At 39.9% G+C, this 13,395-nt stretch overlaps 1 protein-coding gene across 1 annotated transcript; it reads left to right on the top strand.

Moving 5' to 3' along the window:
• The first annotated feature begins 463 nt into the window (after positions 1-463).
• LOC149202626 (uncharacterized) lies at positions 464-1,066 on the top strand. The gene has a single exon (XM_089401647.1). The coding sequence runs from the start codon at positions 464-466 to the stop codon at positions 1,064-1,066; it is 603 nt and encodes a 200-aa protein (XP_089257773.1).
• The last annotated feature ends 12,329 nt before the right edge of the window (positions 1,067-13,395 follow it).

Raw genomic sequence — 13,395 nt, 5'->3', positions numbered from 1 at the left:
TATAACAACATAATAAAAAAAATCAATAACCAACATAACAATAATCAAATAACAAGAAATTATAACTATATTAATTAATGCAATTATAAAACATATTAATATATTAATATAATTAATATATTAATACAATTATTATATCAAACATTAATTAATAATTAAATAAAATAATTAACAAACATATACAACAACTTATAAAAAAAATATAACAAATTACAATTAACAAATATTAATATATACAATGAATTTTAAAATATAAATAACAACAAAATACAATTATAATAATATATTAATATATTAATACAATTAATATATCAATATATTAATTATAATAACAAACATTAAGAAATTACAACAAACATGAAGAAATTATATATAACGAAATCAAAACAAATAAATACAATAACAAAATAAAGCTAAAAATACAAAACGCACAATAAAAAGTGGGATTTGGTGGACTCTTCTCATGGCTCTGGTTGTGAAGGTTAAGTACCAGGGTATCCTTCGGCGTGTAACATTTCAACTCAGGGAAGAATATGTTCGAGAAATAAATTTCGATGTTCTCAAATCCAAAATCCGTGAGCTCTTCAAATTAAACCCTAACGCAGACATTTACATCACATACACAGATGAAGACGGTGATGTGGTCACCATGGCAGACGATGGGGATTTCTTAGACGCTACCTGTCAGGGTTTAAATGCTTTGTGTCTCGACGTTTCATTGGCAATGAAGCCATCGAATTCAGAGAGATCTTCAACCCCCACAGAGCAGAGGTATGAAGGGATGAAACCGTTATTGGAGGCGTTGAGAAAGGTTTATGACCCTACATATCATTTGAGGGCATTGTCAGAGGTTCCTGTTCTTAATTCTGTGTTCTCATCTCTAGCAGTGGCTGAACTCATGAGGTTGGGTACTACAAATTTTGGGTCGCTTTTCGATGCCCAATCTCGTTCAGGGCATAACAATTTTTTTATTTTAAACCTAAAACCCCCAATAGAAGCACCTTATTTATATGTTTATGCATTGCAGGAAGAAAACCTCAGTCAAGAGAAGTTTTTGTTTTCATAAGCAATTTTATGGCGCAGGAAGAATAGATTTAAATCAGAAGCCGGAACTAGATAAAAAAATTTGCAAAATCAAACAATCATATGTGCATGCAATTAATTTATTTCAATATGATGTGAATTTAAATAGAAAATTAAATTGTTGCAGCAAATTGATATCTGAATCTTGCAAATTTTCTTATAATCCATAGAATGCGCAGCTTAATTTTCCAGCGAGAGTATTTTTATTTGAAATAAATCAATAGATTTTCTGATCTTCCCGATCGCACGAAGCACAGGAAGAGAGCATACTAATCGTTTGATTTGTTTTTATTTATGTAGGGGGGTTTTAAAAAACTGAATTTAAAACTAGCTAAATACGAAAACATCAGAAAACTCAAACTTGAACTCCTTTATGAAGATCTTGCTGTCACCAGGTTTCACAAGTTAATTTTTCTAAAGAAAAATACTAGTACTGAATTAAATTCCTAATGCATGATCCCTTAGCACCATCCCCGGCAACGGTGCCAAAATGTTGGGCAATTTAATTGCTTAAATTGCTTTCATTAAATTATCAACCATGGAAACTCGTAAGCTTGTGATGATGCTAGCAAAATATATGCAGGAGTAGGCAACTAACTCTATGTCTAACTAAATTATTTACGATTCAATATAATATGCAAGGGAAGAGGCTCCTAATTAAGGAGGTCCTGGTTGTCCTTCCCTACAGTATAATAGAGAAATCATTGATTACATAAAACCAGAAACTTGAAATAAAGACAAGAGAATGAACTTTTATTGTTGTTCAGATTCAAATAGAGAGAAAGACTAACTTAGTCCCTTGATTTTCCCCTCATATACTAATCCAAACTAAACTAAGATTCATTCATATGCATAAGAAATGAAATACTTGAAACATAAAAGCAAAAGAATGAATTTCAATTATCATGCAAATCAAATGGAGAGAGAGCCTAACTTAGACCCTTGGTTATCCCCTCATATACTGATAAGATTTTAATTTAAAACTCATTCATCAATCGCAAACAAATCCTCAAACATCTAAGCAATTAAATGAAATAAGATCTATTATGAAATAAAATGTTTCTTTCATCCTTTTAGAGTGAGCTCAATTCTCTTAAGAACAAAGTGACAAATTATTCCATTTACTACACTAAGACAACTTATATCTAAAACTATATAATGGAAATTTATGTAAAATGAAGCTTTATTCTATTCCATCATAAGTTGGATACATGCTCCAAGAGTCCTCCCCTTTGGAATGGAGGAGATACTCCTATTTATACAATGGGATGAGATAACAAACTCATAATGATGATCCACTAATCTCTCTTTAGTTCCATACATTTCTCAACCATCTAGACACATAACCCCCTTTTGTCCTTGATCTTCTCCATGAGATCATGATCTTTTCCATGAGGCTTATCTTATCAAATTCGAATTTGATCATTCAAGGCCACATAAAGATGCCCTAGAAGCTTCCTTTGTACCTACACATGTCAACAAACTCATTCTAATTGTTAGGTATAAGTATAAGCATATTATTTTCTAAATTTTACCCATAAATCCACTTTAAAATGTTAAGAATTAATAAACTTTGGAAAAGCATAGTTATAACCCACTAATGAGGTAAATGTAATGATGTGGAGGTGGAATGGAGGTGACATGAAGGTAAAATGTGAAGGTATTGGTGAATAATGGAGTGAGAATAAGGACAATTTTGAAGCCCAACAGCAGGATTGATCTACCCCATCTCTGACAGCGAGTGGGTTTCTCCTCTGGTGCTTGTGCCCAAGAAAAATGGGAAGTGGCGAATATGTGTAGATTATCAAGAACTTAACAAAGTCACCAAGAAGGACCATTTCCCTTTTCCTTTCATAGATCAAGTGTTAGATGGGCTGGCAGGGAAGAAGTTCTTTTCTTTCCTAGATGGGTTCAGCGGGTATAATCAGATCCAAATCAGCCCGAAAGACCAATATAAGACCACTTTCACTTTTACATGGGGTACTTTTGCCTACCGGGTCCTTCCGTTTGGGTTATGCAACGCTCCTACTACTCTCCAGAGAGTAGTACTGAGCATATTTGCTGAGCTGGTTCATGGTTCGATGGAAATCTACATGGATGACTTTACTCCTTATGGGTCCAACTTTCAAGAAGCATTGACTAACCTGGGAAAAGTTTTAACCAAGTGTGTTGAAATGAACCTGTCCCTCAGTCCTGAAAAATGTGAGTTCCTGATGGCTGAAGGGATCATGGTAGGTCATACAATTTCTCAGCAAGTCTTACAGGTGGATCCCAACAAGATTGCTATCATCCAAAAGGTTCCACCTCCTCAAAAGGTAAGAGATGTTCAGAGCTTTTTAGGCTTAGTGGGATATTATAGAAGGTTCATTAAAGATTTCAGTAAGCTAGCCTCTCCATTTTTTGGTCTTTTGGGGAAATATGTTGAGTTTATGTGGACTGACAATTGTGAAGAGGCTCTGGATGTGTTGAAGGATAAGTTGGTAACTGCCCCAATCTTGAGAGGTCCAAACTAGACCCTACCTTTCCACATTCACACAGATGCCTCGAACAAAGCCATAGGAGCAGCCTTAGGACAAGTTGAAGGAAGCTACCATATGCCATATATTTCGTCACTATACTGTAACCGAGAAAGAGCTCATAGCTGTAGTCCATTCCCTAAACAAGTTCAGACACTACATCACTAGTTATCAGACATTCGTACACACTGATCATGCTGCAATTAGGTATTTGATGAATAAACCTGATGTAAATGCTCGTATCATTATATGGTTACTTTTATTGTAGCAATTTGATTTGACCATTGTTGACAAGCCAGGTAAGGAAAATGTTGTTATTGATTTTCTATCTAGACTAGATTTGCCTACAGGAGAAGAAGGGGTGGTGGATGATCAACTACCAAATGAACACCTATTTGTTATTTCAGAACTCTCACCATGGTTTGTTGATATAGCAAATTACTTGGTTTCAGCACAATTCCCGCCACACCTATCCTCAAAATAGAAGAGCAAGATCACGAGGAAAAGTGCCCCATTCACTTGGATTGGAGGCAACCTGTTCAAACTTGGCCCAAATCAGATTTTGAGGCGTTGTGTCAGGGAGGAGGAAGTTTTTGACATCCTCCTGACCTGTCATGATGGACCCTGTGGAGGCCACTTTGCAGCAAAAAGAACCGCTTTCAAAATTATACAGGGAAGCTACTATTGGCCCACTCTTCATTAAGATGCCAGAAGATACATTAGCCAATGTGACCAATGTCAAAGGATGGGGAAACCAACTCCAAGGGATGAAATGCCCCTCCAACCTCAGGTGACTTTCGCGCCATTTGAGAAGTGGGGCATGGACTTTGTGAGTCCTATCAACCCTCCTTCAAGGCAAAAGTCTTACATCATTGTGTGCACAGACTACCTGAAAAAGTGGGGAGAAACGAAGGCAATCAAGGCAGCAACAAAAGAATAAGTGGTTGAGTTTTTGAGGGAAAATATCTTCTATAAATTTGGCTACCCAAGAGAATTGGTCATAGATCAAGCAAGCCACTTTACCTCTAACCTGATTGAATACCTGCTTGCTCATCACAAGATTAATCACAGAACTTCCACCCCTTATCATCTGCAAGAAAATGGGTAGGTAGAAGTCACTAACAGTGCTTTGGAAGAGATCTTGACTAAGGTGGTGAGTAGTAGCAGAAAGGATTGGGCAGATTGCTTGGTTGAGGCCACATGGGCCTACAACAGTACTTGGAAAACTACAACAGGTTTCACACCTTATGAGTTGGTCTATGAGAAGAAGGCTTTGATGTCCATAGAATTTGAATACAACACATTGAGGTTGGTAGCTCAGCTAGACCTAGATCTCAGCCATGCACAACAGGAAAGACTGCTTCAGCTGAATCAACTAGATGAACAAAGAATGCAGGCCCTCCTCCACTCAGAGGTGGTTCAATTTCAAAGAAAAATATGGCATGACCAACACCTTAAAGAGAAAAAATTTTAGCCAGGAGATTGGGCACTATTATACGATTCAAGATACAAGGATTTCAAAGGGAAGATGAGGACAAGATGGCTGGGACCATATATAGTGGAGAAATGTAATGAAAATGGTTCAGTCCTTATCAGAACCATTGACGAAGAAGCCATCCCCATGCTCGTCAATGGGCCTCGTTTGAAGATCTACAAGAAGCCCCTTTCTAAGTAGGAGTTCATTGAAACTCTGGATAAATCAGTGCTGGTAGTGGAGTAGGTCCCTGTCTCCACTCCATCCACATTCTGAGCACCAAAAAAAAAAAAAGAGAGGAAAAAACAGAAAAATAATAAAAAGATCCTTGGGTGAAAACCTCTTAGAGGCATCTGGGACAAATAGTGAGGGTGAAAACCTCCTGGAGGCGCCCTAGATGTCTCTCAAAAAAAAAAAATTAAAAAAAGAAAAAACACAGAAAAATAAACCTGACTTCTGTTGAACAATTTGTAGGTTATAGGAAGGACATTGTAGGTTAGGAGGATCGCACAAAACAAGGACAGAGGTCGACACTAGGCTACAAGAATATTCCTCCATGACCACTCCCCTTTCCTAAGATTTGATCTCATTCGGGCCAAGATTTCACCTTCTATAGGGAGTTTTGTGTCTTCTACAGGAAGTTCTGTGTCTTCTATAGGAAGATCCTGTAGAACCCACAGACAAGCAAAATTGATCTCAAAAGAGAATTCGAAGGTTGGGAATCTACCTATGAGACCTGCCAACACCCTTGTTTCCATCCATCACCATATGTCACCCTTTTTTTCATCTCTTTACACCTCCGTTGCACTCATCCTATTATTTGTTCCTGCATAGTCACAAAAAAAAAGCCTTGTTTTCTTCATACTGCCAGCGAGAACTTGTAATGACAAATCAAGCAGTAGTGTCTCGCTCACCATACCTATCAATCTCCATCTGGACAGCTTATTAGCTGAACCCCTCCTCAGCAGTATAGCCCTGCTCATTCTAGCATTGCATTCTAGGAGGAGAAGTAGCTATAGGACATCCTACAGGAATCCTGTAGCAGCTGATCCCTTTGGAAGACATACTCTGGAGAAAGGGACAGCCAAAAACGACAAAGGAGACATGCAAAGGGCTCTCCTTGAACGTGGAAATATCAACAGCAGCAAAAGCTAAGCAAAACCCGTGCATGCAACATCAGTGAATGAAGGAATGGGTTCCAAAACCCGTGCATGAAGTAGCAGCAAATGAAGGAGTGGTTCCAAAACCCGAAGTCTGCATAACGCGGCTGTGACCACACAGGTAAGTGCCTAAACTCATTCGTCAATTGCATAAATTATATTTTAAAAGCTGCATGCCTATGGGAATGGTTCGGATTGAGTGGAATCAGTGGCCAGTCAACTGGCCACCCTCGGCCAGTTACATATCCTCGCGGGATCCAAACAAACCCCATTACATTCAAAATTGCTAATGAAATGTGCAGCCAGCACGTGTGGAGTGTCCATTCCTGAAGAAATTGTCAGGATTGGCAGTGGTGGTGGTGGATAATGGCAGAAAGGAGGTGATGGCAGTTAGAAACACGTAGGAAAATTATGGCTGTGACGTCGGATCAACGATCCGGTCCGGCCACCTCATCCCCTCACCACAAATCACGCCGCAGTTAAAAGATGCCCGACTGAAAATTACACCACCTTCTGTTCATCTTGCACTTGCAATGTCCCCGACTGGAGTACGTGTCCTCCACTTCCAAAAATTGTTGACCAGTCATCCTCTACTGGTTTTCCTACTTGTTTTCAAAAATCTCCCATGTATCGGGCTCGCTCAGCAGCACAGTGACATTCTACAGGAACCCGAGGCCTTCTATAGGAAGGGTTTTACAGGAAAACCTGCATAACTTTCCAGAGCAGGAGAACCTGGGATTTTTCATTGAATTTGGAGCTTCAAATGACGTAGGCTCAAAAAACTCCTCTATGCATGATGTGTTTGTGCAAGGTGGTGAATTGAACGGCATCAGATTGGAAAATCAGAGAAAAAATATGCCTGTGTATTGGAAGTAAAATGTTTGCCTGCATATTGCACTGAGTTTCCCAGTTTTCTGCATCAAAATTCTCCTCCACGTTTCCTTTTTGAATTCTCCTGTAGGGAAGATATATGCAGCCATGGAGGCCATCCTGTGTGTGTAAAAAAATTTTGAATTTTCATATCTGTCTGTGTGCTGAGAAGAAAACTTGATCCTTGTGCTCTGTCTGTAAAAACCAAATTTGTCTTTTCATAAGAAGACAGTCAAGTTCTAGGTGATAGTAGTCTTAAAACCAAAGAATTGTTGCTAGTTGATATTGGACACTCAATAAATTCCTTCTTGGGTTTAGGGGAAACCATAAAAGGCATTTCCTTTTCTGATTAAATCATAAAAAGAGCACTCTCAGCATGCCAGGAGGATTCATAAGGAAAGAACCATCAGACTCTAGCAAACTGCGCGAGCATCTTGAGGTGGTGGACCTTTTCACCTGAGCAAATTGGATATCCTTCTTTGACAAAATTCAGGGTCATGATTAGGAGATAACTGAGGATTTTTTAATGTCCCTGAGACCACAGTCAAAAACACATGCCACAGTCAGTTTTAGGGGTTTGACCCTAGAACTCACCCCTGAGCTCATCAGTGCAATTACTGGTCTACCATTGGGGCTCCCTTAGAGCAAAGAAAAGAGATCATTGGGCCGAGTTGCCAAAAATTCATTCTTTCTGCCCATGGAGCATCCTATAGAAGAAAAAAATAGGGTTAGAAGAACCAGCTTGCCTCCTCTCTGGAGTGAAGTTAGTTTCCAAATTATGAAGTACATCACATGTGAAGGAAGGTTTAGCATCATCTATGGATATCATTTCAGGTTGCTGTGTGAACTAAGGCATGGGATTGATTTGCCTCCAGCCAACAAACTGAGCATTCCCTATTTTCTTCTTCAGTCACTAATTGAATGTGGTACAAAATTAAATGAAGGGATCCCAGATCAGTTGGCCCATCATGGGCTCATCAAACTATTGGTGGAAGATGCTTTGCACACCTACACTATCCCCATATCTTGGGAGACCTTCCGAAACATGTCCAGGGATGAAAATATTAGAATTTTTGCTGAAGACATCACCTCATCCAACAATGAGGGGAGAGAACACACTGAGGAGGGTGAAAAAACCAATGGTGAAGGAACACAGGACATTCAAGCCCAAAAGGAATAGAAAGAATAAGGGGAAATGGGCCAAATTGCTGAACCTAAAATAGGAGAAGACACAACAGAAAAAACACCATGGGAAAAGAGGATGCAGAGTAGAACAGAGAAGGCCAAAAAAGCCCAAATGAAGGTTGCCACAGCCAAAGTAGGAACAAAGAAACAAAAGAAAAAGACACACCCTGAAATCTCAGTAACACAAAAAGAAACAATTGACACAGGGAAAAAGAACAGCAAGAGGAGAAATCACTTGAGATATTTGCAAGGGAGGTAGCAGCTATGCTTTCTGCCTTAAGCACACCTCCAAAACAAAAAGGGAAGAGAAAGAGGCAAACCTCCATGTACTTTAAAGCAAGGAGGAGCACACAGATAAAAGTGGGCAGACCCCAACCACAGTCAAAAGAGCCAATTGTCATTCAGGACAGAACAAATAAACCAAAAGAAGAGTCTCCTTCAAAGATGTCTATCACCTATAAACAAGGAAGCCCAGAAACCTCCACCTAGAGAGAGAGAATTAGGATGATGGACTCAAAGACAGCTCTACAGGAAGCTGAGACGTCTCTACATGAAACTCTAGCTATGTTAAAAGAGATCGAGAAATTGGAGGAAAAGACAAGCAAATCATCACAGGGAGATGGAAAGACAGAGGAGGTACTGGAACCAAGCCCTCAGCCTAGCTTGGTCTCATACTACAACCTGTTAGAGGGTGGGAAAATCATCCCATAGAAATTTGTTGTGCCACTCTCTCTTGCATTAGAACAAGAGAGGATGAGAACACACACATGGATGAAAATTGCCAAATCTAAGGGAATTGATGACATAGGCCACATGGAGGAGAAGTTAAAAGAGTTAAGAGGAGAATTGGCCATGGTCAGGCATGTAGGAAGCTGCAAAAGAGCCCAGTTGTAGGAGGAGAATAAGCTGCTAAGAAAACAATTGCAGCTACAGCGAAGTCATAAGGAAGATAGGCCCTCCATTTTGGGAGAACAGCAGCAGCAAGAAGGGCCTCCGGCAAAAAATGAAGCATCTGATGAACAGCAGAAAGGGGACAAGCTGCAGGCTGAGGTTGAGGTGCTAACAAAACTACTACAGGAAAAGGAGTCACAGGTAGTAGAGGAAATATAGTCCCTACAGCAACAGGTGCAAGAGAAAGAGGCCCAACTGGCTTGCATGGCCAACTGGGAAGTAGAAGCCTTACAATGTAGGAAACCTAATAAGGCATATGCTTTATATCTTAAAGATCAATGGTTGTAGTTCCAAATTAACACCTTGGCCCAAAGGGGCACCATTCCATTTCAGAATTACCATCAATTCATGGATTTGTGTGATATCAGCTCAGTAGGAGATAAGGCCAAGTTATCAAAATTATATTTACACAACTTGGCCCATCCAAACATGAATATGTGGGACCCTAATGCTACATTAGGAGATGCAGAACTTATGGCCATGGCCTCTTGGTTAAACCACGAGGAAAAGAGGGCAGGAGAGATTTAGAATATTATGAATAGGAGCTAAGTGATCCACTCATGATCAGAGCATAACCAGAGGATCCCCCAGCCTTAATATATGCCCATTAGCACATGGCCAATAGTCCTCAGGTTCTCCCAGATCACACTGAGAAACAAGCTCAGGCCATTGCTCACTTTGAGGACATGGAAAGTCTATTGGGGGATAGCTGCATTCATGCTTAGACAAGGAGATGGAACACATTGTCCCACAGTCTAAAAATAAGAGAATACCACACCCCAAAAAGGATGAGGGAGGCCTTGGCAAGAGTACCACTCTATAAACATTCAATGCAAAATATCCAGGCCAACTGGATCGGCATAAAGTTCAGTACTCCCTTGCTTTTAGGGTTGCTAGAAGGAGTCAAAGAAGAAGAGGAGCAGAGAGAGGAAGTATAGAGAAAAGCAGGGTTCCATGACCGAGAAGAAGACATCACCTTGGAAGCCTGGGATGTGAGAGAAGCAGTCAAAGCAATCAAATATGATGAGATGGATTAGCTGCTCAGAGGATGAGCAACCCATTTAGCAGGGGGGTGATGATGAGCCCCAAAAATGGGTAACTTATTGGGCTCATTTTGCCTATTGTTCTCCATTAATCCACCATTCTTCATAGTTTATGCATGCTTTTGAGTATATGTATTTTAATTGAATGAATGAGAATAATCACTTGACCATGAAGTCTAATACGTGCTTATTGCAGATTTTTGGACATCTTTTGGACCAAGGTCAAGAATTTATGAGCCAGTTGACAGCCAAATACGAGGGAACAAGGCTAAGGATTTGTAGGAAGGGTGTCTCCTGCACTAAATGACCCCTTCCTCAAGTTCTCCACCATCAGCTCGAAGTTCAGCAACCCACCAAAGATGATCCCGAAGGGCAGTCTAGCATCTTTTGTGAAGTGGCTGATTACTTGCAGTTTTGAGCAGCCAAGCCCCTTGAGTTAAGGAAGGCTATTGCAGGTCCTTGTGGTGATAAGTAGGAAGGCTTCCAGCCTTCATAGTTTAGCTCTTGAAAAGTTGTATTTTCGCACTTTAGTGCTGCTCTGCCTTTCAGCTCATTTTTGAGCTTTTGCTGTAAACGTTTTTGTGACATGGTTGTTTTTTGAGTAATGGAGATCAGTTTCACTTTGCATCAGCTCTGAGTTTCTTTTAGGAGGTTGTAGCTCTTGGGTTTGGGCCCAACCCAAGTGCCAGTACCTCCTTTTGTGTACTTTTATATGTTTTTGCTGCATTCCTAGAATAATTTCTGCTACTTAGATTAACATATTGCTTTGTCATTTAGGTTGCTTTTGATGATTGAAATAGATTTTCATGCTTCAGGTTGTTTTGATAGTTTGGTAAAGGAAAATACCTACAAAAATGCCACCAAGCAATCCTTGATCTCATCTCTCCCTCCTTGGGACCATGAGCTGAGACCAAGGCATACTTGCTACCACAAAAACATTGTTTTGCATTTCCATGCAATCGTAAGTGTTAGATTTTTAGTTAGGGAAGTTCATACCAGTTGTGATGACATGCTTAGATCTATTCTTGCTTGGTTTTCATAGTTGCCTTACATGATCTTTTTCCAATAAAATTCTGTCCACCATGATTTCTGGTTTTTAGGTCAGAATAGGTCAAAGTAGATCAATCTCTGATGTTTTTAGTCTTTCTTTGATGATTTTGGAGAAATAGTGTGCAGATCACCTGTAATCCATCCCTGCCTATCCTTCCTTCCCTACACCACCTGCTCCAACCCCAGATTACGGATTCCTTCCCTTCATTCACCACACTCTGCCAGTTTGACCTAATTTCTTCATTTTTGTGCAACATTGGTCCCTCCATCCTTGAACAAATCCAACCGTCTTCATTGCTCCTAGCCTCATTTACCAGGTCTTAGATCTCTTCATAGCCTTATCCAACCTCCATTTCCACTTTCCCACCAATTTCCCTCCGTCAACCCTCAAAATTCCTCTCTCGGCTCTTCCTGTAGAACATCCAGTAGAACCCCGACAGACTTCCTGTAAAAGATCATGTGGGCAGTGTCTCGAGATCTAATCACTGTGAAACTCTTTGGAAGGGTGCTAGGGACCCCTTATGCCCTCTTCTCACCTTCCAACCTCCTGCAAGTTCCCGCTCCATTTCCTTTCTCCAATCAACCCCTGCACAGTCAAAAACAGTTAAAGCACATGCATAATAATTCTGCAAAATTACTCAAAAATACAAAAAGATTTTTTTTCCAGATTTTACATCAGAAGTAGCTTAGAAACATGCATTTTACCTTTCCAAGAGTCAATGGCATCCATTTCAGCAGCTTTCATCTCTTTTCTTGCCCTAGTAGGGTTAGTCGGTAAAACTAGGGTTTGCTAGGGTTTGCATTTCCTTTCAGCTTTTAGTTTTTTTCTACAAATAGATTAGCCTCCTTAGAGTTAGCTTTCATCCATCACAGTTAAAAGCTTCTTCTGAGAGCTCATAGAAGTTGTCTTAAGCTCCTAGTGGACTTGTGCCAGTTGATCAAGTGACAGCCTGCGACAAGAGCTAGTACTTGTGCATATAGCACCGTTGCTTCCAAGTTTGTTACGAACTACCAGGTTGATAAAAGTAAAGAAGGGAGTTCCAGGAGTTGAAACAATATTGTTGCAATACTGGAGCCCACCACTATGCTCTACCACACTTCTTACAGAATTCTTCAAATTCCTTGCTGTAAAACTCTCCACCATTATCTATCCTCAACACCTTTATCTTCTTCTCTGTCTGATTTTCCACGAGAGCCTTAAATTCTTTAAACCTGTCAAAGACTTCAGATTTCTTCTTAAGGAAATATATCCATGTATTCCTTGAGAAGTCATCTATAGTACACATACTTGCCTAGTGATGGAACCTTCACAGGTCCAAACATATCACTGTGCACAAGCTCTAATATCAATTTCACCCTCTTACTACTAGAGGGGAAACTCACCGATTCTGCTTCCCATATACACAATTTTCGTAGAAATCAAAATCTAGAGAGCTGTTACTCATACCTTCTACCATACCTTTACCATGAAGTATTTGAAGGCCCTTCTCTTCAATATGTCTGAGTCTTTGATGCCACAACATGGTCTTCTCTCCAAAGACCACTATGTTTTCTGCTCCACTTTCAGGAACCACAAAGCTGTTACACCCATCAATAACAGTGCTACATTATAGCTTTTACAGAGTTCCAATCCAAACTCCCCGCATCAATACTAGTGCTCCCTAAACCATTTTGTAGGTATCTTTCTTGAACACTATTTTTACACCTACATCATCCAACTTGCTTACAGAAATTAGATTTCTGGCCAATGCAGGAATATGTAGAACACCTGGAAGTGTTCTAACCCTTCCACCTTGCAGTTTCAACTTTACTTTTCCACAACCAATGATTCTATCCTTCCTTTCATCCCCCAAGAAGACATCACCACCATCATATTTCTCATACTCGCAGAACCACTCTCTATGGGGAGTGAAGTGAAAGGATGCACTTGAGTCAATCAACCATGCCTCATGATCTACATGTGTACTTGAAGAAGCCAAGTACACATCCCCATATTAATCTAAGGTGGTTTTTTCTTCTGCAAAAGGAGAATCATGAGCTCCCTTTCCTTTATCAGGAGCTTT

Source organism: Pinus tabuliformis, chromosome 2_1, assembly GCF_031772625.1.
Source record: "Pinus tabuliformis cultivar Carrire ecotype Pingquan chromosome 2_1, CPIR1, whole genome shotgun sequence".
NCBI lineage: Eukaryota > Viridiplantae > Streptophyta > Pinopsida > Pinales > Pinaceae > Pinus > Pinus tabuliformis.
Note: the sequence above shows the minus strand (reverse complement) of the source record. Positions and strands in the feature narration are given on the sequence as shown.